The sequence below is a fragment of the Erinaceus europaeus genome, chromosome 2 (genome assembly GCF_950295315.1).
Source record: "Erinaceus europaeus chromosome 2, mEriEur2.1, whole genome shotgun sequence".
Classification (NCBI taxonomy): Eukaryota; Metazoa; Chordata; class Mammalia; order Eulipotyphla; family Erinaceidae; genus Erinaceus; species Erinaceus europaeus.
In genome coordinates, this window is record NC_080163.1 from 36,381,646 (window position 1) to 36,407,629 (window position 25,984).

Sequence of the window (25,984 nt, forward strand, 5' to 3'; positions counted from 1 at the left end):
CCTCAGGCTCTGAACCATACCGCCACCCCATTTACATATATCTCCAACAAAACAAAAGACTTGCATCCAGGGAGGTGGCTCAGTTCAGTTCTCACCATAGCCTACACTGGAGTATAGTGGCTTTATATGCTGAAATAAATAAGTGGAACTTAAAAAGAATAGAGGTTGAGCTGTATTTGACCTGTGAGTTGTAGTTTGCTTAACGAGCATGTTGGTCAGTTTGCAGAGTCCCAGATAATCCTAGAGGCAGGAACTAAACCCCCAGGGACAGGCAGGAAGGCTGTGGCTGGGGTTCCGGTGAGGCTCGGCCTACAGGCCTGTGTCCTCTGTGGCCCCTACAGCCTCAAAGTGTGGGGCTGGATTGGCCAGTGTGTAGGAGATGAGTGGGCAGGAGGGGGGATTTATATCTATTAGGGCCCTCAGAATGGTTATTGGAGCACAAACTGCTCTCTTGACCTTTTCAGTCACTGTTCTCTCTGGCGGCACTGTTGACAATGCTGGACTCACCCAGGCACCAGCTGCAGACAGGCCGGGAGTGGAGTGGGTACAGACTACAGACAGGTTAAAGAATGAGTTGGTTGCAAAGAGACCCCTCCTGTGGCTTGGCTACAGATAGAAGACACCTCTGAGTGGTGCTGGGCTGTGGGGGCTGGGGGTGGGGGTGGGGGCAAACAGAGCCTGGAGGCTGCCAGAAGCAATGGGAGAGCCCACACTAGGACTTGGAAATGCAGGCTTCAGCAGGAGCTCTGCCATTGGCCAAATACCTGGGGGTCCCTTTGGGCACTGAGTCCTCCACCTGTATTTGGAGGACAGTCCCTGTGGCCCACTGGCCTCCCAGGGTGATAGGGGTAGACGGGGGGAGAATGTATGTGCATCAGTCAGTGTTCCATGTGGGTCATTTGACACATGGAAGTGATATTTCCCTTGTCATTATTAACAGAAGCTGCAAACACCCCTTCAGTGTCCTGGGGGTTACCCCAAAGCATCCTGCCTCCATCCCTGGTGCTTTCTAGGCTTCCTTCTCTCTCAGAAGCACCTGGAATGACACAAGGCATCCGGGGCAGCCACATGACAGCTCTCAGTCCTCATTCATGAGCTTCCTGTTCTGCTCCCATCCCAGAGGGCCCAGCCACAACAGTAATCTTCTAAAGATGCTCTCTGGCAACCACCCCTCTGGGGGGGGGGCAGGCCCAGGTGGGGCAGCAGCAGGAAGGTGGGGGTGGCTTTAGGCCGCCTGTTTTCAGCTCTGCAGGAAAAATGATGGCAGTGCGCCCCAGTGGAGCAGAACACAGGAGCAGGCCACAGGAGCCTGATGCCTTTTCTCTGAAATGTTCTGTGCAAGAAAAGCCCCATTCCTATCACCTGGTGGAAGCTTCAGTAATAAAAATAAAACACCAGCTAGCTGATTTGTCTAGCACCATAACAAAGTCATAAAGGGTTCAGACCTGAGATGCTTATGAAAAGTTAATGGCTAGTCAATTCTGGGACAGACATATTTCTAGTCTAAGCAGTTTCCTGTGTCAAAACCTAAGTTGAGAAAAAAAGATATTTTTGCTTGGAGTCTCAGAGTGGGGCTGGCATCTTGAAATTGAGCTGGGAAGCTGGGTACAGCTCAGACCTGGGAAATCCCTTAACTCCAAACTTGATGGTTCCAAGGACCACGCTCATCCCAAAAGGCAGCACTGGCACTGCTGGCAGGGAGCCTTGTTCCAGGGAGCCTGGCCTTGTCCCTTCACAGAGGGCTGTCAACATCATAGCCCTCTCTGTCCTATCTTGCTGCCAGTTTCATGGGGTTGCATCACTCACTCAAGCTGAGTGTCCCTTGGCTCCTAGGTTGCCCTGAGGCTGAGGTGCTCACAGATCAACAGCAGAGTGATCCCCAATAATAGCCAGCTAGTCATATGTTGGGAAATGTAGGGTACACAGCCTTGGCTAACCCTTAGAAAAAACAAACAACCTGAAAAACCATAAAAGCAAGTAAATCCAAGTCTCCATGGAGTGAGAATATAGCATTCCCCTTTGTTGGTCTGCTTCTAAATTCTGCTTCGAAGACCCCTTCTGTTTCTTTGGTTTAATCCCCCCTGCTTAACACTGTATTCTATTTATATAACCACTGTTAACTAAGCACTACCCTGCCTCCAGGGCATTGGTTTAATCCTCACTGTTTTGCGCGCTTTTCCCTTCTCCCCACCCCCTATCCTACGTACATCCTCTTCGGACCTGACTCTTCCGCCTCAGGATATATAAGGACAAGATTGTGATTAGAGATAGCTTAGATTGCGCTGCATTCCACATGAATAAAGACTGAACTGTGTACCACTCAGCCATGAGTCCCTGGTCATCTCTCTCTCCCACCCGCGAAGCTAGCCCGACACCCCTTCACAATGTATTAGTCCTTCCTTCTTTCTTTTTTTACAATTTCTATTTTATTATATTTATTTATTGGATAGAGACAGCCAGAAATCGAGGGGGTGGGGAGAGATAGAGAGGGAGAGAGTCAGAGAGACACCTGTAGCCCTGCTTCACCACCTGTGAAGCTTTTCCCCTGCAGGTGGGGACTGGGGCCTGAACCTGGGTTCTTGTGCACTGTAACATGTGCACTCAAGCCAAGTACACCACTCCCCACTCCCCCTTCTTTTTTTTCTTTCTCAACCAGGGCCTCACATATGTACCATTTTGGTTACTTTTTCATTTAGATAGATAGATAGATAGATAGATAGATAGATAGATAGATAGATAGGGAGTTGCAGAGATCCCACAGCACCATGGTGCTGGGGCTTGAACCTGGGTCACATGCATGGCAATGCAGGTGCCTTCCCTGGTGAGCTATCTCTCTGGCCCTCCATGGTTACCACATGGCCAGGTCATCATCTTTGTTTCTGGGGGATGGTGGGGCCTCTACCACTGCCCTCCACACCACAAGCAGATCATGGTCCTTCTTGCTCCGACCTCTCCCCGTAGCTCAGCCTCTCCTGCACTGTGACCTCTTGCAGCTGCACTGATGTCGCCTGCCCCCTTAGAGACTTCCTATCCCCTTCTCCCTGAGGGGCAGGACTCTGACTTACTCTCTGCCCTCAAATCTGTTAAAATGCTGTTGGGGTCCTATCTGGGACATGCATCCACCTCTCCCTCCCAGTTTGGCCCCTCATCCTGGCATTCAACACCATCTGGCAAATGCTTGTTGTATTTGCCTTGCTAGTACCTGTCTCCCCTGCTGGGATGTGAGCTCCTCAGGAGGAGGGTCTCTGCATAGTGCTCCCTACCTTGTCTCTGGTGCCTAGCACAGGGCCTGGCACACAGGACCCTCAGTAGATATACACTGAGTGCACTGTACTAAGTACTGAACTTGGCTCTCAGCAGGGACTGTGTCCTAGTTTTGGCCAGTTTGGGGTTTGGGTTTAATAGCTGAGGCACCTACCTCCTACCTAAGGGTCCCTCCAGGTCATAAGGATGAGTCATGGCATCAAAGTGAGGTGGCTGGCTGGAAGGCAGAAGGCTGCTGGTCTCTTTCTCAGCCACGTGGGTCTGCCCTGGCCCCACTGTGCTGTGTCCCACAGAGGGATTCACCAGAGAGTATATCCTCTCAGAGCAGTGGGTAGAAGAGAAAAAGAGCAGGTTGGGGGGCTGGGCAGTGGCATGCATGGTTAAGCGCACATATTACCAAGTGCAAGGACCTGGGTTCAAACCCCTGCTCCTCACCTGCAGGGGGGAGGGATGGTTCACAAGTGGTGAAGCTGGTTTGCAGGTGTCTTTTTCCCCTCTATTTCCCCTCCTCTTTCAATCTCTCTCTGTCCTATTTAATAAAAATGATAGGGAGAAAGAGAGAAGGGAGGAAGAGAGAGAGTGAGAGAGAGAGAGAGAGAGAGATCCAGAGAGCAGACTAGATGGCTGACTCTGGTGAGTTTCTAACGAAGTCATTTAGCCTCTCAGTCTATCTTCCTCAGTCAGCATTCTGGAACCAAAGGCTCAACCCTTGGGTGGTTACTTGGTATGGAGGAGGCAGGGCTTTGCTTTCAGCAACAGACTTGCTACCTGCTCTGGACTAGGCTCTGGGGAGAACCTGACTGTAATAAATAAAATAATGCCTCTGGGCTAAAACAATGGGCATCATATAATTATAGAACAAAGTGCATATTGCTTTCTGGAACATGAATACTGGCTACAGAAATGAAATTTACCTCGTTGGATTGAGGAAGTTACTTTAAAAATTGATTTATAAGAAGCTACATAAAATGAAATCTGCAATCCTTCCTCTCTTGAATGTTCTCTGGGATGTGTCTGAGTACTGCTATCAATGCTTGATTGTGTCTCTGTAATTGTCTTTTTATGGATGACTTTGTTCTCTGTTCTGATGCATAGACATGTATTAGCAAAATCAAGGTTCCTTCCAGAAATAAACAGATGCCAGATTAGACCATTCTTTGCATTGATGAACTTTCATTTTTGAAAGAGACAATTTTTTTTTTTACTTAAAAGACATGGTTTTCGCCTTTTTAAAAAGCTATTTTCTAAGTATCTGCCCTTTATCGAGTGATTAAACAAGACTTAAGTTTTAAACAACACTGCCACAGAGGTGGGCTGGGAGATGTTGTCATACTGATACCTGTGAGTCAGTTCTAAGTAATAGGAAAGTGAGTTATCAACGCTGAGTATTTAGTCACGAGATGGTAGCTGCAAGGACTCCAGAGAGACTTAGAAGTTTAGGTCAGTGATGCCGTCAGTCTCACTCCTTCAGCCTTAGGGCAGACATGTCTACTCAGAGCTCCTCCAGCCCTGCCTCCTCAGGAGCACCCCTGACTTGTTGGGGGGAGGACAGAATGTGGAAAGCATTTCTGCTCCAACAACTCAAGGAGTTCTGATCCAGAAGTCACTAACCCTGGATTCCTAGTCACACTGACATTTGGATACAGAGCACCTGGATCCTGAGCCACGCACAGCAACTAAGCGAGGGCTCACCCTTCTCAATGTCTCTACCACGCCAGCACCCACACCCACTATTCAGACCAGGCCCACCCTGGGGGTATCCATGCCCACGTGGAGATGCTCTACCCCCAGGTGCTGGCTGGCAGCCCCTATCCTCGCCTGTACTGCTTACGCCACAGCTTTCACATAAGACAGGCTTGCTACTCTGCAGAGCCAGCCCTCTTGCTCTGATTCCTCTTAGAAAAGTCAGTCCCGGGAGTTGGATGGTAGCACAGCAGGTTAAGTGCAGACGGTGCAAAGTGCAAGGACCGACGCAAGGATCCCAGTTCAAGCCCCTGGCTCCCCACCTTCAGGGGAGTCGCTTCACAAGCGGTGAAGCAGGTCTGCAGGTGTCTATCTCTCTCCTCTTCTCTGTCTTCCCTTCCTCTCTCCATTTCTCTCTGTGCTGTCCAACAACAACAACAATGATAAATAACAAGGGCAACAAAAGGAAATAAATAAATATTTAAAAAAAAAGAAAAGGGGGTCCCTAGGAGGCTGGGTGGTGGCATATCTGATTGAGTGCACATGTTACCATGTGCAAAGACCTGGGCTCAAGTCCCTGTCCCTACCTGCAGCGGGGAAGCTCCATGAGTGATGAAACAGTGCTGCAAGTATCTCTCTCTTTCCCCTCTCAATTTGCCTCTGCTCTAGCAATTAAACAAATACATTAAAACAACAACAAAATAAGAGAAAAGATGTTCCTGCAACTTGAAGCAAATCCTGAGCAGCTGTAGAAGTTATACCCAGTCACATTTGGATTATATTTCTGTTTGCAGCTTACTTCAGGGGCCAAGGAAGCTTGCAATCATGAATTTTCTCCTGGTAGTCTATTTAAGACTCTAATCCATGGATGGAAGGAGCACAGCCTGGCGTAGCCTTTCTGGAGAGAGACTGAACAGGCTCTGTCAGACCCCAAATGGCCACCCTGGGATGCAGTTATTCCACTTCTGAGCACTGATCTTAGCAGACCTGCTTGTACAAGTGTGGAGATGCATGAACCAGATAAAGCCTGAGAGCAGTCAAGAGTTCCCCTGCAAGGGACCTGGCACAAGGGGTGGGGGTGGGGGTAGGGGTGGAGGATGGGTGGCTCAGGCATGGCAGGTGCTCACCTGCGTCTTGAGGTTCTGTGTTCAGGGTCATGATAAAAACAGCTCTCTGATGACCTGAACTGGAATTAGCATATTGCACCAAAATAAAAGACTCTGGGGTGGGGGTGGGGAGAATACAGGTCCAAGAAGGATGACAGAGGACCTAGTGGGGGTTGTATTGTTATATGTAAACTGAGAAATGTTATGCATGTACAAACTATTGTATTTACTGCCGAATGTAAAACATTCATTCCCCAAATAAAGAAATTAAAAAAAAAAAAACAGCTCTCTGATGGGCCCTGAGCCTTAGAGATGGGGTCAGAAGTAGACCCAGAGTCTCAGTGAAGCCTTGAAACCAGTAATACAAGCAAAGTTTGGTGGCCCTGAGGAGGTCACTGAAAAAGAAAAACTGGAAATGGACTTTGGGGAAGCACAGTCCCCCCTGTAAGTTCCACAAGCTAGTGTACCTGGCTGGGCCCCATTTCTTTTTTTTTTTTTTTTTTTTTTTTTTTTTGCCGTTTCTTTTTTTTTTTTTTTTCTTTTTTTTTATTTTTTTTTTATTTTTTATTTTTTATTTAAGAAAGGATTAATTAACAAAACCATAGGGTAGGAGGGGTACAACTCCACACAATTCCCACCGCCCCATTTCTTGATGTGCTCTGGCCAACACAACTCCTAGTGGTTTGTGCTTGCCCAAAGCTCCAAAGAAGTTGAATGTTTATTTGCAGCCAGAGTTGACAACAGAAGCCAGAGAGAATTGGCCTAAACCTCTAAGTGCTTCAAACCTAGTGCTTTCCAAGATTTTAAAACAAAATGTACCCAAGCGTTTAATGAGATTATTTTAATGCTGAACCTACAACAGGGTCTATCCACATTGCAAACAACTCTCCACGCTAATCAAATGCCTCTCATCTTTTTACAATGGATTCACAACTGGCTCATCTGAAGACAATAAAAATTAAATGAGTCATGAGCTCCTAAATCATTCTCTTTTGGTCTTCTTTCTTTCTTGTTTTAATAACTCCATTCCAAAGAACTGGCTTGAGAGCATATGCTTCATTAGAATGATTTGTTCCTGGTTTTACACCACTTAGGAGTGGGGAGGAAAGGGAACCTTTTAATACATCCTTTCAACACGGCCACCAATATTTTCTTCTAATGGGTTTTTTTTTTTTTTTTTTTTGCTTTTATCACTGTACTCTACCTGCCAACATCTGAAAGCCCCAAATAGTGAGTTTTGGTGAAAGTAGGGGGGAAAAAAGTGGCTCTTTTAAGTCCTTTGAAATAGACAGGGTTTGCTTCTTTCTTTCTTTCTTTCTTTCTTTCTTTCTTTCTTTCTTTCTTTCTTTCTTTCGTTCGTTCTTTCTTTCTTTCTTTCTAGAATACAGTAGAAAAATGTTTCTTCTGCATGAGTGTACCCTGGCCAGAAATTCCATGTGCTGCCTTAATAGACTTCTCACATCTCCCCTTTGGGGCAGGCACCCAGGACCAAAGAAAATCAAAGTGCCACACACACAGGCAGTGTCCTAAGTGGACAGAGCCCCGGAGGAGCCCTGCACAGTCAAGTGTGATGTTGGGAAATTGTGCAGATGTGGTCGAACATTGGCAGGGCCCACAAACCACTATATTTCCATGCAAGCATTATTTACAGATCTCCAACATGTTATCCCCTCAGGGTATTGCTAATTCAGTTAAAACTATTGCAACAGTCGCTAAAGATACTTCCACCTTCCCAACATGCCTTTTGCCTCGCTCTAACCCCTTTCCTAGCCAATCCCATCTGGAATTCTCCCATAAAAGCCTCTCCCGTTTCTGCTTTCACTCTCTTTTTTCTCTTTTCTCTTCTGCGACCTGACCCCGAGAAGGGCTGGTGGGCATAGTGGGAGGTGGCCATTTTGCTAGCTCCACGTGGCCTAAACCGCTGTGCTTACACCCAATTCTGGGGCATCTGCATGAATAAAGATTTGCGTTCCCACTCTGCAATGAGTTCCTGGTCTCTTCTCGCTCCCCTGCCCTGCAACCCGACAGTGTGACCTCCTCAAGGTGTTGCCAACCTCAGATGCTGGGTATGGGCTGACAGGAGTAAGGATGCCTCAGATTCTGGCAGCTTCCTGGACTCTGACTTGCACACACACACACACACACACACACACACACACCCTTCCCCCCCTTGCTCATAGAGGCCTCACCAAGGGTTTAGTGAGGTGGTGCTTATGAGTAACAAACACAGAGAAGTTGGCCTGCCCCTGCCTCCAGGGCAGCATTTAGTGCTGCCTGGAGAGAAACACCAGCACTAACATCCTCTAGGGGTCAGTTGGCCATGACTGTTTTCCGTGCTTTTGGGGGATGTCCTCTCACTGCTTCTGCTCCTCTCATGGCAGGTCCCCTGCTCCTGAGGACCATCAGACTCAGTAGAGAAGACAAAGATTAAAGGAGATCAGGTGACATCATCATGGAGAAGAGACCTAAAGAGGGGTTTTAGGGACAGCCCTGCACATCACGCTGAGGGGCTTCTGCCGGGTCTGTGTGGGGGGGCTGACAAGCAACGAGTTGGAAGGCTCAGTTTCTATAGAAAGCTGGGAGGTTCTTCCCCTACACCTCCAGCTCAACGGACTCTGAGCACAAAGGCTGGGGTGCATCTGGCTCTGAGATGACCCATTCCAGCTTACATATGTGGTTCACAGCTCTCAGGCTAGCAGGGTAGCTTCTGGGGAAGACCAGGCTCTGGTGCAGATGAAGAAATGAGGTGCTGGGGGTGGTGATGGCATACCTGGTTAAGTGCACACAGCAGCACAGTGTGCAAGGATCCAGGTTCAAGCTTCTAGTCCTCACCTCCAGGAGGAAAGCTTCACGAGTGGTGAAGCAGAGCTGCATGTCTCTCAGTCTCTCTCTCTCTCTCTTGTCCTCCCCTCTCAGTTTCTCAGTCTCTAACCAATAATAAATAAATAAAATTTAAATAAATAAAAAAAGAAGTGAGGTACCAGATGGGCGTGAGCCTTTTTGGCTTCTGTGTAGGACCCACACATCCGTCTGATAAGTCCCTGCTTCAGTCCCACCTTATCACAGTATTGGGAGGCCTTGGGCTAAGCTGGTCAAAGCCTGCTGCCTGTGGACAAGCTCCCCCCACAAGCTCTGATGGGACCTCTAGGAAAAGAGATGGTGGGGGAGTTCTGTTGTCAGAACAGAGCAGGCCACAGGCCAGGGGAGGCTGGCTAGGGTGAGCAGCCTGGGGCTGAGGGCTCCTACTCTGCTAGCCAAGGTCCTCCTGAAGACAGGGCTTCAAGCTCAGTCCTGGGCCCAGTCTCCCCTTAGAGCTGAGTGCTGCCATGACCTTCCCCAGCTGAGCTACTGAGGGGAGGAGGGGGGCAGCTGGGTGACTCCTGATGCCTGAGGGGTGAGTGTGGGAAAGGGTAGGTGTAAAGCTGCCAGAACCACAGCTGCTTTGTAAAGAGTCCATGCTGCAAATCAACAAATTCCAGGCCACAGCCCTGCCCTTTGCTGGCTCTGAGGGCCTCCTGTGTGAGTGGAGACTATTGATTTCTCACCAAGCCAACAAGAGGAGGTGCCATAATCCTGTGCCCCCTGCAGAGAGACACAGCAGCTGCTTGTGGGGAGGAGGGAGCTGTTGCCCTTGCAGTCCTTAATGCTGCTCTCTGTTGGGGAGAGGCTATGTTTCCCAGGTAGGGTGGCGGCATGGCCCCTCTACAGTCCTGCTGGGGGCAAGCCCAGGCCTCCTGCAAAGGGACTGGAGCTCAGGCTCCCCCAAGAGTCCCACCAGGTCTGCAGGGAACTTCCCACCAGCCTGAGAAGGGAGGACTCTGTGACCTGAGCTGCAACTATACAGAGGGAGACCCCAGGGAGGCCTGGAGCTCTGCCCTGCTCTGCTCTGACTGGATAGGGACCATGGTGTGTGTGTGTGTGTGTTGGGGGGGTTGTTGGTGTTGGTGTAAAGGAAGACCCCGCTGAACCAGTAGGGTTCTCCAGACGCTGGAACCCTAGGGCTCCACTCATCTGGGGTCCTCATTGGACACACATGTAATTCAGGACAGGAATTCTGAAGGACACACCTCTGACTATGTTTCTACCTGAGGCCTCCACTGCCCACAGGTGAAGACTAGGGTGCTTGATGTGAACCTCCGAGACCTAGCGTGTCATGTTCTGGCTCCAACTGTCTTGTCAAATCCTCTCTGACTTAACCCTCTCTGCTGACCTCTGAGCGGAATTTCCTCTGGGCTCAGAACTGACTCCTTCCTTTTAACAGAACCTGCTGTCCCAGGTTGTGGTTCTGTGCATAGTTACTTCTCCCCTTTTCAGCTAGGGAGACTGTCCTGGCTGAGGCTGGGACCTTGTCTCAGGACTACACTCAGACTCACACCCAGGCTCAGGCTCAGGCTGGTCCAGACTCAGGCTCTGGCCCTGGCTCAGGCCCAGGCCTATGGCTTAGTACTGCTGGATTTTTATAAGTGAGTCCAGAGGCTTGCATGTACACTGGGTGGCTCATGGATGCTCTGGAGACTGACAGATCCCCAGAAATCCAAGCTGCTTCCTGTCCCTTGGCACTAAGCTGGAGGGGTTCATTGGCTTTCTGATCAAACATTATTCTGATGCTCAAGCTATCCTTGATGTTTGCAAGTCAGAAAAGTTTAATTACATGTGTCATTAGGACGGCATTCTGTAATAGCTCTGTGACGGAATTCATTAACAGATAAGACAAGATAAATTAATATTTTGTTGCCCATGAAAGCTTCTCATTAAGAGAGTAGTAAAAAAGTGATTAATATTTTGTTGCCAATCAAGATGTCTCATGCAGACGACAAAGCAGGGAGACACACACACCTCTCAGGGCTTGCTAATCTCCCCGCCCTGGGTTTTGTTGGCTGATCAGCTTCACTGTTTGCTCAGTGATTCTGTGCCAGTCACTAATTACAACACTAATACTAGGGAGTTTGTTAAATCTCAGATCACGAGGGCAGAGCTTCAAGCAGAGACAGAGGGGGCTCTGGGAACCTATCAACCCCTAGGCTTTGCTCCTTCTGGGCTGCTCTCCCTTAAACAATGTTGCTTCAGAAATACCCCAAGGTCAGAAGGTGAAGCACCTAGTAGAGTACACAAGTTACAGTCACAAGGACCTGTGTTAAAGCCCCCAGTTCCTGCCTGCAGGGGGTGAAGCTTCACATGCAGTGAAGCAGTGCTGCATCTCTCTTTCTTTCTCTCCCTCCCTCCATCCCTCTTTCTTTCCTTCCCTCTCAATTTCTGTCTCTGTCCAAAAATAAATAAAATAAAATTTTCCTGAAAACCACCTGCATCCGCTAAGGGGATAGCTCATTGAATGGAGGGCATGCCTTCCTGAGCCTGAGAGCCTAGGTTCAAACCCAAGCATCACTGGGAGTCCCAGGAATAGCACTAAGGGGAGCTCCACAGATGGCTGAGAGGAACTGTGGTGTCTCTACTCTAATGTCTTTCTTCTGCTCTCTCTTCTTCTCTCAAAAAAGAAAGAATAAAAAATTGGGGACAGAGAGGCTGCTCTGTGGCATTCTGCACGTGCAGAGTCCTTGCTTTGTTTCCTGGTGCTGCATTAAGAAAGAGTCCCATGAACCTGGTGGCTTGGCTCTACTCTCGATGGCCTGATTTCCCCTTAGAGATGATTTTCTCGCTGTCCCCAGAGTGTGGTGCCACTCAGGAAGCCCTGCTGTGTGTCACCTGGTGAGGCAGACAGTGATGTGCCTGACTGAGGAATTTCCCTGGAATGCTGCTCTCGACTTTGGTGCTGTAAGCTGTGAGCAGCAGAATTGGTAATAATAACGATGATGATAATATTAATAAATGCAGTAGTGATAATGAAAACTATAATAGCCCAGGATTGTGCTAAGAACTCAGCATGGGGGTGGGGTGGGTGGTGGTGCATCTGGTTGAGCACATATGTTACAATGTGCAAGGGCATGAATTCAAGCCCCTGGTCCCAGTCTCCTGGGGGAAAGCTTCACAAGTGGTGAAGTAGTGCTGCAGGTGTCTCCCTATCTCTCTCCCTCTCTATCACCCCCTCCTCTCAATTTCTAGCTGTCTTTATCCAATAAATAAAGATAATAGAAAATAAAAATAAAAAAGACTTAACATGGGTCTCCTCATTGAATCCTCACTACAACTGTAGGAGGTAGCAACTATTATTTCTCACATTTCACAGATGGGAACATTGAGGCTTAGAGGAGTCAAGTGTCCTTTCCAGGATCACTCAATTAATTAACAGCAAAGCTGAGATTTAAATCTGAGTCCTTTTTTATCCCTCAAGCTTGATCAGGATTCATCCCTTTGCCCCAAACCTCATATGTACAAGAAGGTAGAGGGAATCGTGAGTGTGTTTTGTGTTTGTTTTGTGTGCACCAGACCAGGACTCCTGGCTTTGCCTTGTATCAAAGGCTTGGCACGGCACAGCACAGCACAGCACAGCACAGCACAGCACAGCACAGCACAGCACAGCACAGCACAGCACAGCACAGCACAGCACAGCACAGCACAGCACAGCAAAGCTCGCCTCTGTACCAGTCCTGGAACACCGGAGGATGCCTGGCTCTGCTGGCATCAGAACCTGTTAGGGGGTCCCTGAGACGCTAGCGCCAGCCCCCACCTAGCTGTGGGTGGCTGCCTTGACCATGAGCAGCATTTCCTTGGTGGTAATGAGAGCCCATTAATCTCTAGTTGTACCCACAATTACCCAAATTACTAACCTCACTGTGGAAAGTAGAAATGCAATTGAGTTGGCGCTGGAGGCATGTTCGAGGGAGGGGGAAACGCTCAGTAATTTAATTAACTGATGGCAAGTGCATTAAGAGGATTTCTGCCTATGCCTTTTTTCTAGCTTTTTAAAAAACGTAGCTCTAGGCAACACACACAGACATTGAAAGGGGCACGTGCAGACCTGCCCCAGCTCTCAGTCAGTCACCTCTGGTAGACAGGGCTGACAACTCTGCACTGAGATCCTTTGCAGCACAGACCTGTGCACCCGAATGCACACACACTTGCAAGGGCCTCACACTGACCTATGCACCCCATCATGTGCACATCCCCTGCGCATGAACACACAAACCATTGCGCTCCAATACACACACACACGTACACATACAGATGTGCCCTAGTACTTATGATTAGGGTACAACCAACCCTTACAAGGAGCCCAGACAAGCCCTAGCCACCTGAGGCCCAGAAGACCCAGGACTCTGCCTGCCATCTGCCGACACTGATGCTAAGAGACGGGAGGATGCAAGCTCTACTGGCCACAGTGGGGAAAGCCATAAGGAACCAAGCCTGTCTGCTGTGACCAGGCTAGGGGCAGAGGACTCCTGCTCAGCTCTGTACAGGATGGACCCTCCAGAGTGGATCCGTTTCCCTAATGCTCCCCCAACAATCTCCAGGGCACAGCTAAAGGGACCCAGATAGAGTAACACCCTAATTTGGATGGTTTCTGTGGAATTTCACCTCAAACTCCTCACCACCCATAGACTCAGAGTTGGAAAGAGGTTAAAAGGTCACAGGGGTTCGCTGCCTTCTGGTGGTCGGTGGTCGCCACACTGCTGACCCTGAGTAGGTGGAGCTTGCGTACCTCTGGGGACTGGGAGCTCAAGCAGCCTGTGACAGCTCGCTCCAGTGAGGACGGGGCTGGTGACTGGAATGGTGTCCTGTCTCTGCAGTCCAAAGTGACCTTTTTGGGGTATATCCTAGCTAACTGATGGGGGTCACACATCTGAAGTCAGCTCCCTCCCCAATCACCTTAGATGTCAGTGGGAGTTGACCCCTCAGCACAGAACTTCTTTCTCTGAGCCACGCTCCCCTCTTTAAGTCACTGGCCTGCCTGGAGGGCCCCTCGTTATCTGGAACGTACATTCCTGCAACTCTAGCTGAATTTGGCAGATTATCCTGACAGCATCCATCACAGGAAATGTCACTGTCTTCTCATATAAACTCTGAGAGTCCCTTCACCCCTGGTGTCAGACCAGGGCCCATGGATAAACTAGGATGACTACATTTGTTCTTTAAGCACAGAAGAAGGGATGCTTAAAAAATTCAATTCAATTAATTAATTTTATTCTATTATTTGTATTAATTAAACTTAATGATTGTATTTAATAATTTAATAAATTAAATTATTTTTATTGCCACAAGGGTTATTGATGGAGTTTGGTGTCTGCACAATGATTCCACCACTCTCAATAACCATTTTTTTCCTCTTCTTTTGATAGGACAGAGAGAACTTGAAATGGGGTGGAGCAGGGGGGTGGGGAGATAAAGAGAGAGAGGGAGAGAGGGAGACTTGCAGCACTGCTTCACTGTTTATGAAGCCTCCCCTTTGCAGGTAGGGACATTGAACCCAGGTTTTTGCACATGGTAACATGTGCGCTTAACTGGGTGCTGGGTGTACCACTTCCAGGCCCTACATTGCTTTTTTAAGAGATTGACCGATTCAGGGTCAGTAGTTTAAGAAACTGCACAGAGTCCTAAAGTCAGTGTCGGTGACACTGGGATTTCAATCCAGGCTGCCTCTGTCTCTGGAATCTAGAACTCTTTCTGCTGGTCATGGTGAGCTGTGTGGTCTCAGAGTACTTTTCCTCAACTCGAGTCTCTCACGCAGCAAGCAAGGCTCCCAACCTGACCCTAATATTCCCTAGCCCAGAGGCTCTCTGCTGCCTCCCTGCAGGGCTTTCTGGTTCCTGCAGCTTGTTGCCCACATCCAACTTTTCAAGAGAGCCCAGAATCTCCCTGAGTTCTCAGCCAGATGCTTTTTCAGCTCAGTGTCTGCTGCTTGGTTCTGCTTTGCCAACTTGTGTAGCCCCTTCCTCTGAACCAAGTGAGCCCCGATAAGGTCACTCCTTCACAATCTGCTCCCCACCAGATGTGACCTGTCTGAGAGCTCCTGCCCTGGTTGCAGTGGCCTCCTGTCAGTACACCGTCCCTTATTCAGAAGAGTCTGGGTGTGTTCAGGGTAGCATGGCTATAGGCCCCTTATTCAGGATCTGGCTGTCAGGCTGTGGGGGATCTGCATGTCCTGGTACCTTCAGCCACCAGACAACAGGCTCAAAGGCACTGAACATGAGAGGTGAAAACCAGGCCCTCTAGTGCCATCACTGCCATCGTCTTGCACACGAATTCCCTGCATACTGGCTTGGGCTCAGTTGTGAGTGACTTACATTGATGTCCTCCAGGTCTAGGAAGTTGAGGGCCAGACCGTTGCGCTTCCAGATGATGGGTGGCCGCAGGTCTCCATGGACAGCACAGGTCAGCATTGTGCTCAGCCCCACGGTTACCGTAGTCACACTGACTCTGTCCTCAGGGGCCAGGCTGAGCTGAACCACCTCTGCGGGAGAAAAGGAGAAGGGGGTCAGCTGCAGGCTGGGGGCCATGGGTGTGGGGTGGGGGTGGGGTGGGCGGCGAGTGGGTTTGGGGACTCACTCTAAGGCAGAGACCCTCATGAATTGGGGACCCCCGTAAACTCTCCACAATATGCAGGCTAAATGTTCAAGGGGGACTTCATTCAGGAGAGGGGCTGTGACACATGGCAGGGGCTCAGAGGGCTCTGGCAGTCAGGGAACACAGTGAGTGCAAGGGGAGCACTTGGGCTCCAGAGTGGAGCTGAGCCTGGAACACAAGCTGTCAGGGCCCTGGGCCAGCACACAGGCCAGGGAGCCAGATGTGGGATGCCCTGCCTGGGGCTCCCAGGGCCTAATGAAGTCTGGGCCCTGCTAAATGCAGTCAGGCTCTGCTGGGTGAGCCGACAGGCCGGCTCCTCCATCTGGGGGCAATTTAAAGGTTGCGCTGTCTGAGGTCTGGGGAATGAACTGTCTGACCTTTGAAGGTCTGCTTCTGTCTGAGGATTCTCTGAACTTGAATTTGGAGTGACCATGCCCTGTAGCCTTAATTTTTTGAAGTGTATTTCAGGCTGCACAAATTATTAATTCCTGCCATTTTATACTAGATAGCTGGCATTAAGACTGACCATTCGTTAGGCAAAAGGGAAGGTCTGAAATATTTCTCTGCAATCACAGGATATTTTTAAAGAAAACATTCACAGGGTCAGCAAAATTGGACAGTGTGCTGCTTTGCTATGTGTACAACCCAGGCTTGAACCCAGGTACCATTGCATAGAAGGAAGGAAGTTTTGATGCTCTGATTTCTCTCTCTCTCTCCTCTTTTTCTCTCCTCCCCCCTTTCTACCTCTCTATCTCTATGTAAAAAAAATTCTCAGAATTTATAAAAAAATTAAAAGATTGCAAGTGGTGAAGCAGGGCTGCAGGTGTCTCTCTTTCTCCGTCTCCCCCTACCCTCTCAATTTCTGACTGTCTATATTCAATAAACAAAGATAATAAAAAAGTTAAAAAAATTAAAAGATTCAATCAAATGTGAAAAGTGGAAACATTTTGGAGGAAGGGTCACCCATTGATAAGACACCACTCCCTTGAACGTCCCTAAAATCTGCAACCCAGGATACTTAGGGGCAGCAGCCAGTTAGGACATGAGATGTGTGGGAGTGGGAAAGAAGGCTTGTTTTGGGGTGCCTGAAAATACAAGGAGCCCTCTTATCTCTGCTGGGACCTGTGCATCTCTGCCTGGTACAGAGCAAGGCACAGAATTAAGGGCTGAGCTCTGTGACTCAGAGGGACACTCCTGAGCTGTGACCTGGAAATGCAGGCCCTCACAGGAAAGGGACACAGGTGAAGGAGACAGGTGCAGTAAGGTGGGACCCCTTCTGTCAAAGGTTGCCCCTCCACCAGCATTCAGTGATAAACATGATAGACATGAGATGCTTTATCAGGGCTTGTTGGATGGCTGAATGAAAAATGGAGAACATAGAAATAAAGCCAGAGAGGAAGCAATGGGCTAGTGGAGAGGGGATGGGAGCACAAAGGAAAAATGTGATCCTGGTGGAGGAGCCCGCCAGAGGAAAGATAAGCCTGGAGTGATTGATGCAGACATAGCTGGCATAATATTTTACAAACATTCAAGTGATGCATTTCAAGTTCCCTCTTAAGTCATGTTCTGCTGGCTGCCTGTGCAACCCCTGAGTCAGGAGGCTTATTGCTCAGGGCACAAACCTCTGTAATGAGTCCCAGGCAGTGGAGATTCACTGCACAGGGAGAGCCAAAGGGCACTTGACAAAATCTTTCAGCTCCCACTGTGCTCTGCTGTCCAGAGGACTCAGGACTCTAGAGTTGCCCTGAGTGGAGAGGAGGTTCCCTTCTCATTAGAGGTGACATGCTGATCCTCCCCAGGCTCTAGATTGCCTGAAAGGGCATGGAGTGCACTCCTATAATAGGAGACTGTGGGGGTGTCAGAAAGAACACAGTGGGAAGAGATATGGTGGGGGCTGAGGGTTACAGGAGGTGTCTGAGACCCCCACCAGCCTATCCTACTCCACCTGGGGCCACCCCTTGTGAGCTGGCAGAGAGCAAGGACCATCATGGCTCCTGAGTGACACACAGAACCAGAGATTCCCAGCTAACCTCAGGCTGGATGTGAGGACTGCACTGGATCTCTAGACTAGGAAATGCCTGTGACTTTGAGGACACACAGTGCCCATGGGGAGAAGCAAGGATATAGTAGGGGTGGAGTGAGGTAGGGAGGGTGCCACTGTGAACTTTGGACTCTGGACACTACCAGACCAAGGGAGCTGGACTAGGAGCATGGCAGGGTGGACCTCAGATGTGATGCTAGAGATGTGTGTGTGTGTGTGTGTGTGTGTGTGTGTGTGTGTGTGTATGTGTGTAGGGGGGTAGCTATATGCTTCCCTCCCAGCTCATATAGCAGCTTGGGGAGCCATTGAGGATACAGGATGGGGATCATGGGGATCAGAGATGTGACATTCTTTCTTCCATAGATCACTCCTTACTGTGAAACGGTCAGCTTGGACTAAGCTTCACAATGTTCTGAACATTTATTTAACTGTGCTTTTCTCCTGATAGTGGGGTTTGTGAAGAAGTCAGACTTGTGACAAAAGGAATCTACATTTTCTTTGCAAGGTTGAGCTTGTCTGGCTACAAAACAAAGAAGAGCTGGGTAGTCAGGGAGAGTCCCTTTGGAAAGTGGAGCCTCCCTTCTCAAACTATGTTACCTCTCCTACCAGCTTCACATGTGAGAGTGACTGACAGATACAGACTGGAGCTGGGGAGGCATCTGGCTTAAATGGGCATCCCAGGGGGTTCTGTGGTATCCTGAGGTTGAGAACCACTGCCTTATAGGATGGGGAGGGAGCTCTAGGTATGGAGAAGGAGAATTATGAGTGGGACAGGAAGAGTCAGTGACCTGTGGATGGCTGAACTCTTGGGACTCTAGTTATCTGGGCCCACATTTGGAATATGAGGCCTCTGTGTAGTAGTGGATCCCCACCCTTATGTGGTCCCAAATCACAGACTCCAAACAGTCTTAGTGAAATGTCAGAGCCTGGAGCACCAACAGGCAGACAGCAGAACTGCGAGCCCCCTGGGGGAGCCAGTTCCTGAGTCCTTTCTGAAGATGAGACTCCAGGCAGCATTAGAATGCGCACACACTGACAGAGCCATCATCATTCTGCTCTTGTCAGCTACAGGAATATTAACTAAACAGCAAATATTTGGATCATTTAAAGTTTAATTAAATGAATGTTTTATTGGATTAAATGGATTTAATTCATGTCAATATTCCCCAGCTCCTTTTAAAAATCTGGAGAGATTAATGATGACAGACCTCTCTGAACTCCCAGTTATTTACTGTTCTGCCCAATTCCCAGGCAGTCCCACTCACTTCCCTGCTAAGTGACTGCCTGCCAGGGAGAGAGGAAGAGGAGGTGGCCTCCAGAGCTGGTCTTGAGCAGACAGAGCAGAGGTGAAGTGGGCCTCTGCACATCTGGCCTCTGGATGGGCTCTGCAGGTCCCTTCTGGTCCCCAGAGCTCAGAGGAAACACTAGTAAGACTCAGGGGGACCCATGTTGCTTTTAGGCCACAAGTCCAAGTGCCCATCCCTGCGGAAGCTCTCCGTCCCACCAGGAGCTGCTGGCCTGCACCTCCCCTTGTCCCGCATCACCATTTGTTGTGTTCCCCATTTGCCTCAAGTGGTGGCACCTTCCCCCTCTGATGCCATGCCCCTTCCTCCCCTCCTCTGAGTTCCAAGCCATTCACAGCCTCCTGTGTGGTTCTGCTCTGTCCCCTGCAGTGAGCCTACTGGGGGGCCACATGTCATGCATGGTGCATTCTGGTCCTGCTCCCAACACTCCTAGATACACCTCAGAGAATTCAGAACTATCCCAGCCCATTCCCCCTCATTTTAAAATTAATTAACTAATTAATTAATTAATCTGTTGTCACTAGAAGTCCAACACACTATCCATTGCACCACGGAGACACTGTTTATTGATTTGTTGTACTTAGAGAGATACAGAGAGAAAGATACAGACAGAGACTAGAGCACTGCTCAGCTTTGACTTACGGTGGTGCTGGGGATTGAACCTGGAGGCTCCAGAGCCTCAGGCATGAAAATCTTTTGCAGAACTACTATGCTATCTCCTCTGCCCACCCCCACATTTTTGCATCCTGGACAGTCAGCTTGGGTCTGCTCCCCACCTTCCCTTGTCATTTCTACCTGTCAGTTCTGATACCCTCAAAAGTTAGGCCTCTGCTTTTGAGATGACCTTATAGGATGTTTCTAGTGATTTTTTTTTTTAAATTACAGAAGGAGACTCTTGGACAGCTCTGAAGAAAGAAATCCTTTCCACTCAGGGTGCTGGCTCTACTGTACCCAGGGTGCTGGGCTAGTGTGGGGGTGCCTCTTCCGGCATGTACTTTCTGGGTTGGAGAGAACACAACCAGAGCCAGCCTGGGTTGCTACTCACTCAGCGATGCAAGAGAGATGACTCAGGAAGAGAGTTCATGGCGGAGAGGCAATTCTATTCTTTATTGATCAGAGAGCCAAGGCTTTTAAAGGGCAGACCCGGAAGTGGCAAGTCAGAAACAGAAATGGCTTGACATGGTTTGGAAAGGGGCGGAGAAAGGCAAAAGGGGCTGGGAAGGTAGGAACTTCCTTAACAACTGTTGAGAGGGTTTTAAATGGTAGGATTAATAATACTACCCTGCAGGCAGGGAGGGTCTTGAGGGTAGAAAGAAGATAGATCAAAGGAATGGAATGTATGGGGATCTTTCAGGCAAAACAATGATTATGTAGATAATAAGTCTGATAAGACAAGATGATGGATGTCCCCTCAAGTCAAACCCTGCTAAGCTCAACCACATCCTCACAATTTCCTGACACAGGGTGTCTAGCTGCCTGTGTTCCATGAACCTCTCTGTGGGGAGCAAGCTGAGGGCAGTGAGGTGGCAGGACTGTGGGGCCCTTTCAGTGTCTATGCAAAGAAGCGGCGTCCTTGGCATGAGCGGTGTGGGTGGGAGTTCACAGTTCTCCAGTCAGGAGCTGGCCTGGCTGCCTGGCAGATAGCTCTGTGCTTGCTTGCCGGGCTAGCTTCGCGGCGGGAGACAGACGTCCAGAGACTCATGGCTGAGTTGTATGCAGTATCTCTTTATTCATGTGGAACGCAGTGCAATCTAAGCCAAGCTATCATCACAATCCTGTCCTTATATATACTCGCCAAGTAGGGAGAAAACAGGATGTGACGTAGAGAGGATGGAGCAAAAAAAAAAAAAGACTGGTGGAAATCAGGGTGTACTAGGAGAGGGGGCGGAGCAAAAAGACATCATGAACCAGTGGGGATTAAACCAATGCCCTGCAGGCAGGGCGGTGCTTAGTTAACAGTGGTTATGTAAATAGAATACAGTGTTAAGCAGGGGGGATTAAACCAATGAAACAGAAGGGGTTTTAGAAGCAGAAATAGAAGCAGACCAACCCTTGCTGTTATAAGAACCCACCTGGGGGGCTGGGCAGTAGTGCATCCAGCTGAGTGCACACACTGCCATGCACAAGGACCTGGGTTTGTGCCCCAGCACCCTGCCTGCAGGCGAGATGCTTCATGAGTGGTAAAGCAAGGCTGCAGGTATATCTCTTTCTCTTTCCCTATCTCCCCACCCCCTCTTCAATCTCTCTCTATCCTATCAAATAAAATAGAAAAAGAAAAAAGAAAGGCCGCAGGTAGTGGTGGACTTGTAGTGCCAGTACTAAGCCCCAGCAATAACCCTTGTGGCAATAAAAACAAAATAATACAAAACAAAGAAACAAACAAACAGCCTCACATTGGAAAGTTGCCTGGCGAGCAGGGAATTCACAAGGTCAGGGCCATCTCTGGCAATTACCTCCCTGTGGGTTAGCTTCTCTATGGGTACAGTGTGGCCACAAAGTAGCAATGGGAGGGATCCCAGGCAGTGTCTGTACATAGGAGGTGGGCAGGAATGCACCCTGGGTTTTCCAGATCAGGGAGTCTCTGAAAGCAAGCACGAACCCAAACTCTCCTGCCTGTGCTTACACAGTTCTTGGATCTGGAAGTCAGGGTGGTGCAGGGGACTCACGGGGCACCCTAGACACAGGCTCACACAGGCCTCCCTCCTCCCACTGAATGCAGCAGACTGTGATAGTTCAGTCACCAAAGAGCTGGGCTTTCACTGGGATTACAGCTTCCTCTTAATCTTACACGTTATTTCTCACACCAACTTGAACACGCCGAGATACTCATAAGCCCATCAGCACCCACTCAAGCAGGATTCTGGGGCTTCACAGTCATAGAAATGAAATTTCTCCAATCTTGTCAAGCTGGTGTTAGTTTTCTAATGTTAGAAATACACTAATGGAACACATGCCTGCCTGGACACTTGGCATTTTTCAAAGGCTGCTCCTGGTGACAAAGCCCTGTCAGAAGCCCAGCTCACCTGCTGGCACATCATTGCCATGGGCTGAGCCCAAAGGGCACACCTGGTGGGGAGCCAGAGGAGAAGCTCAGGAACAAAGGCAATCTGGGGGCACCCAAGGCTAGGCTCTTAGACACATCTGGGGAGCACAGCTCCTCTCACATTGTTCTGCACATTAATAGATTTCCCAGGGATGAACCCCTCAGGTGACCTGGGAGTGCGGCACCTGTGTGACAAAGCCTACTGGCCTGTCTGCTCCTGTGACCAGGTCACATTGTGAAGCTTGCAAGGGGGACAGAAGTCAAGGCAGAGTGTGCGTGCCATGTCGCTTGGCCAAGCAGGTGACCAGAAGTGGTCAGCAACGTCCAGAGTCCACATGGTGCTCATGGGTGGGGGGAGTCTGTGTGGGGTGCTCTGTGTCTCCTTTTCTCCTCTCCACACTGGGTCTTCAGCACCTTGTACACTAAGGGATACTAAGAGTACTCCTAGCACTCTAAGGGATCTTTAGAAGTAGTCCCAAGCAAGGGTGGTGCTCATCTAACTATTCTTTATAGAGTAACAAGTATGTTACAGAATACTGTGGGAATATTCTGGCCAACAGAATTGGCTCAGAGTCTGTTAACCTGGAGCTCAGTTGAGCAAGGAGGGCATATGTTAATGGGAAGGGAGCAGGCACTTGGAGGCTGAGCCCTTTTTCCTGTAAAGCCTGCTCATGGATTTCTCTTGACAGAACCTCCCTGCATGTCCAGAAGGAGCCCTTGTCTGGTGTGACATTTTTGCTTGTCGGTGGGGAGCTCGCAGAGGCAGGGTGAGCCAGCACCCTCTGTGCTCTGTTTTGCCTTTTGTAGTCAATAAAGCTGTTTGGCCATAAGAACACTAAAGTACAGTGTGACCACCTTTTTCCTCCCATGCAGAGGAGTGGGCTCAGTGCTCTGGGATGGTTAAACCACCGTCTAAGGTGCTCTGGGTGCTCAGGAGGTAGCAGACAGCACAGGCATCTGTCGGAAGGAGGCAGGGTCAGAGCAGAGGTGGAAAGCCCAGGGCCTCCTGCTCATCAGGATCCATGGCAGCCATGGTGGCCGGTACTGACTTGGGGGCAGCCTGGCCAGGCTGACCAGCCCATGACGTCTCATACCCTACTGAGTCTCTTCTCAAAGATGATGGAAGTGGGACCGGGTGGTGGTGCACTTAGCTGAGTGCACATATTAGAGTGTGAGAGGACCTGGGTTCAAGCCCTTGGTCTCTCCACTGGGGCTATATGTGCAGTGAAACACTGCTGCTAGTGTTTCTCTCTCTCCCCCTCCCTCACCCCCACCCCTGCTTCCAGCTCAATTTCTCTGTCTGTAGCCAATATAAATAATAAATTTCCAGAATTGTTTATTTATTGGATAGAGACAGCCAGAAACTGAGAGGAAGAGAGAGGTAGAGAGGGACAGAGACACAGAGACAACTGTAGCCCCGTTTCACCACTTGTGAAACCTTCCCCCTGCAGGTGGGGACTAGGGGCTGGAACCCAACCCAGGCCTTTGTGTACTGTAACAAGTACACTCAACCAGGTGTGCCATCACTTGGCCCCAAATTTGTTTTTAATAAAAGATGATGGAAGCACCTCTGCTAAAAATGTTTGTAAACATATTTTAGCTGCCTGTTTCTTTGGGACAAGATGGCATGATCTCATGCAGTTCTATATCACTTCCCTAGAACTTGCAATAGTTCAAACAGGCATCAAAAGTTGGATATGGAATCTCCAAGTGTTTGGCAGAGACATACAGACAGCTTCGACCTATCATGAGGGGGCCAGGCCATGTGTTCCCAGAGGTAGAGGACTTCCAGCTCCTGAACAGGCACTAAGACTACTCCCCAGACTTCTAGGAGCCAGGATGTGGCCAGGTGACAGCACCTGCCCTACAGATCATGAGTGCATTCTGGGACTTTCAGTGCAGAGCAGCTGAAGATGACAGGAAGAGGGACAGACACAAGCCTTTGCTGTCCAGGCAGCTCTCCCTAAGCTTTCTGGGGCCCAGGCAGCAGCTAGAGCAGGGAACTCACCTTGTTGGTTCCCCACTGCCACCCCACAGCCTAGGCCATGCCCTTTGGGAGCAGGGACTGTGATTTTGGGCTCCAGAAGGGAGAAACCCACGGGGTCTTGCCAGAACCTGAATAAGTATCACTTGTTTTATGCTTAATTATCTAGCCTCCTGAGAGCGCTAAGTCACGGCTGAGGTTTGTAAATAGACACCGGTAGACCATTTTGGAGAGCAGCTCACAGTCTTGGATTTGTTTTCGTTTCAATTCCAAGTAGGGGAGTATGCCAGGCCTCCCAGGAATGCCTGGTAAGGGGCTCCTGTGCCGGCTGTAGGCTTCACTGCTTCCATGGTGGTGAGGGGCAGTGTCTACTTTTATGGAAACACTACTCCTGGGCTTGTCTCTCCCCAGCAGGGCCCCGTAGAAGCTGGGCCCACCATCTCCTGGTGCGAGGAGGACCATGTTCAGATTGCTCTCCCTCTTGGCACCCACTGTGTTCTATTTTTGCCCACTGAATATCTATTTATTAAAAGGCAGAGTTCTGAACCCCATGGGTGTAAGGTGAGGTCAGTAAGGCCCCACTAGGTGGTCAGGGTTGAACTTGGGGGTCTTTTGACACTCCCTAACTGGTGATACTACAGGCATGGGAGAGCAGACACAGGAGGCAGGGCAGCAGGGGGTTGGAGAGGAGGCTCTGGGGACAGCAGCAAGCAAGGAGGCTGGGTTGTGGCCAGGAGCCTGGAAGCCAAGTTCCAGGGGTGAGGGCAAGGCGTGGGGAGTGGGCACCATGGTCTGTGCTTCCCAGAGCTCCAGTCAGCCAGGATGGGGACTTTATCCCAGGGTTTTATAATTGAGGAGGTTTCATCAGAGCTTTGGGGAATGAAGTCATTTGTGGGATGGAGTGAAACAAGAGGGGAGGAGGCTATTGCTTCTTTTTCTTTTCTTTTCACTCTATTTCTTTCATTTTTAAGACAGAGACAGAGAGGCAGGCAGGGAGGAAGAGAGGAGATAGGAAGAGGGAGAGGTAGAGAGACAGAGAAACAGAGATAAAGGGAGAATGAGACTATTGAACTGAAGCTTCCATAATACAGTGCTGGTTGGGCTTGAACCTGGGTGACATACTAACCAAGTGCATTAAGAATTTTGTCTTAAAGGGGGGAGGGGAGAGAAATAGAATGGCAGGCAAAAGGTCAAGGAAAGATCATTTTGTCAATGTAACATCCTAAAAAACAAATCAAAGGGAATGGTCAAACAACAAAGAGTAAGCACATTATCAGGCTAAACTGAGAAGCAGCAAACTGACACACATTTCAGAAAGAAAAGAGGTGAGTCCCCAGGGAATAAGTGGGGGCCCTGGCCTTTGACATGATGCTTTGTAAGGGAAGCTGGCAGAGCCTGGGCACAGGGCGACATATGGGAAGGGCCCCTGACAACGAGAGGAGGGCTGGTTTTGGATGCTTTAGTGGATCTCAGCCCCTGCTCCCAGAAGACATGTGATAATGTCTGGGATCTGTCACAAGTGGGAGAAGGAGTGTCCAGTAGGCCCAGGTCAGGAATGTGCTAACATCCCACAAGGCTTAGACGATCCATTGCGACCAAGAATTGTCTGACCTCAGATGCACTGTGGCAGCCTAGATCAGTCCGGAGGGAGTGTCCATCTGTATTGCCATAGCAATGCACAACCAGAGGCACCTGTTGGACACAAGAGCAATCACTTCCCTAAGGACCAAGGACTGAAATTCTCCCTACATGGCCCTGAGCCTAGTTCTATTGTCACTATAGTAAAATTTCCATATTAACCAGGAGGGCTTCCACTCTGCACCTGAGCCCATGACAGTTCTGAAATGGACATGTATAATCAGAAAAGAGGATGGTCCTGAATTCCAGGAAAACTTCCCCTTTTCTAGGAAATCCCCTCCTGTCCCAGCCCCTGAGTGAATAATAATTATCCTGCCTCGCCAGAGAAAATTCTGCCTCTCCCAGATAGAACCTGTATAGTCTTCCCCCTTCCCAAAATGGGAAATGCATGATTCAGCCTAGAATTCATCCACACTCCCTCTGAGTATGTCTTTGAACCTTTACTCCCAATAAATCCCACCTGTC

The 25,984-nt window shown here is 49.4% G+C and overlaps 1 protein-coding gene across 4 annotated transcripts in view; it reads right to left on the reverse strand.

Moving 5' to 3' along the window:
• FSTL4 (follistatin like 4) overlaps positions 1–25,984 on the reverse strand; it is a 491,259-nt gene that overhangs the window by 59,167 nt on the left and 406,108 nt on the right. For all 4 annotated transcript variants that reach the window (XM_060178083.1, XM_060178087.1, XM_060178096.1 and 1 more), the window contains exon 7: positions 15,230–15,396. In XM_060178083.1, the coding sequence (XP_060034066.1) occupies positions 15,230–15,396 (167 nt within the window). The remainder of the gene's footprint in view (positions 1–15,229; positions 15,397–25,984) is intronic.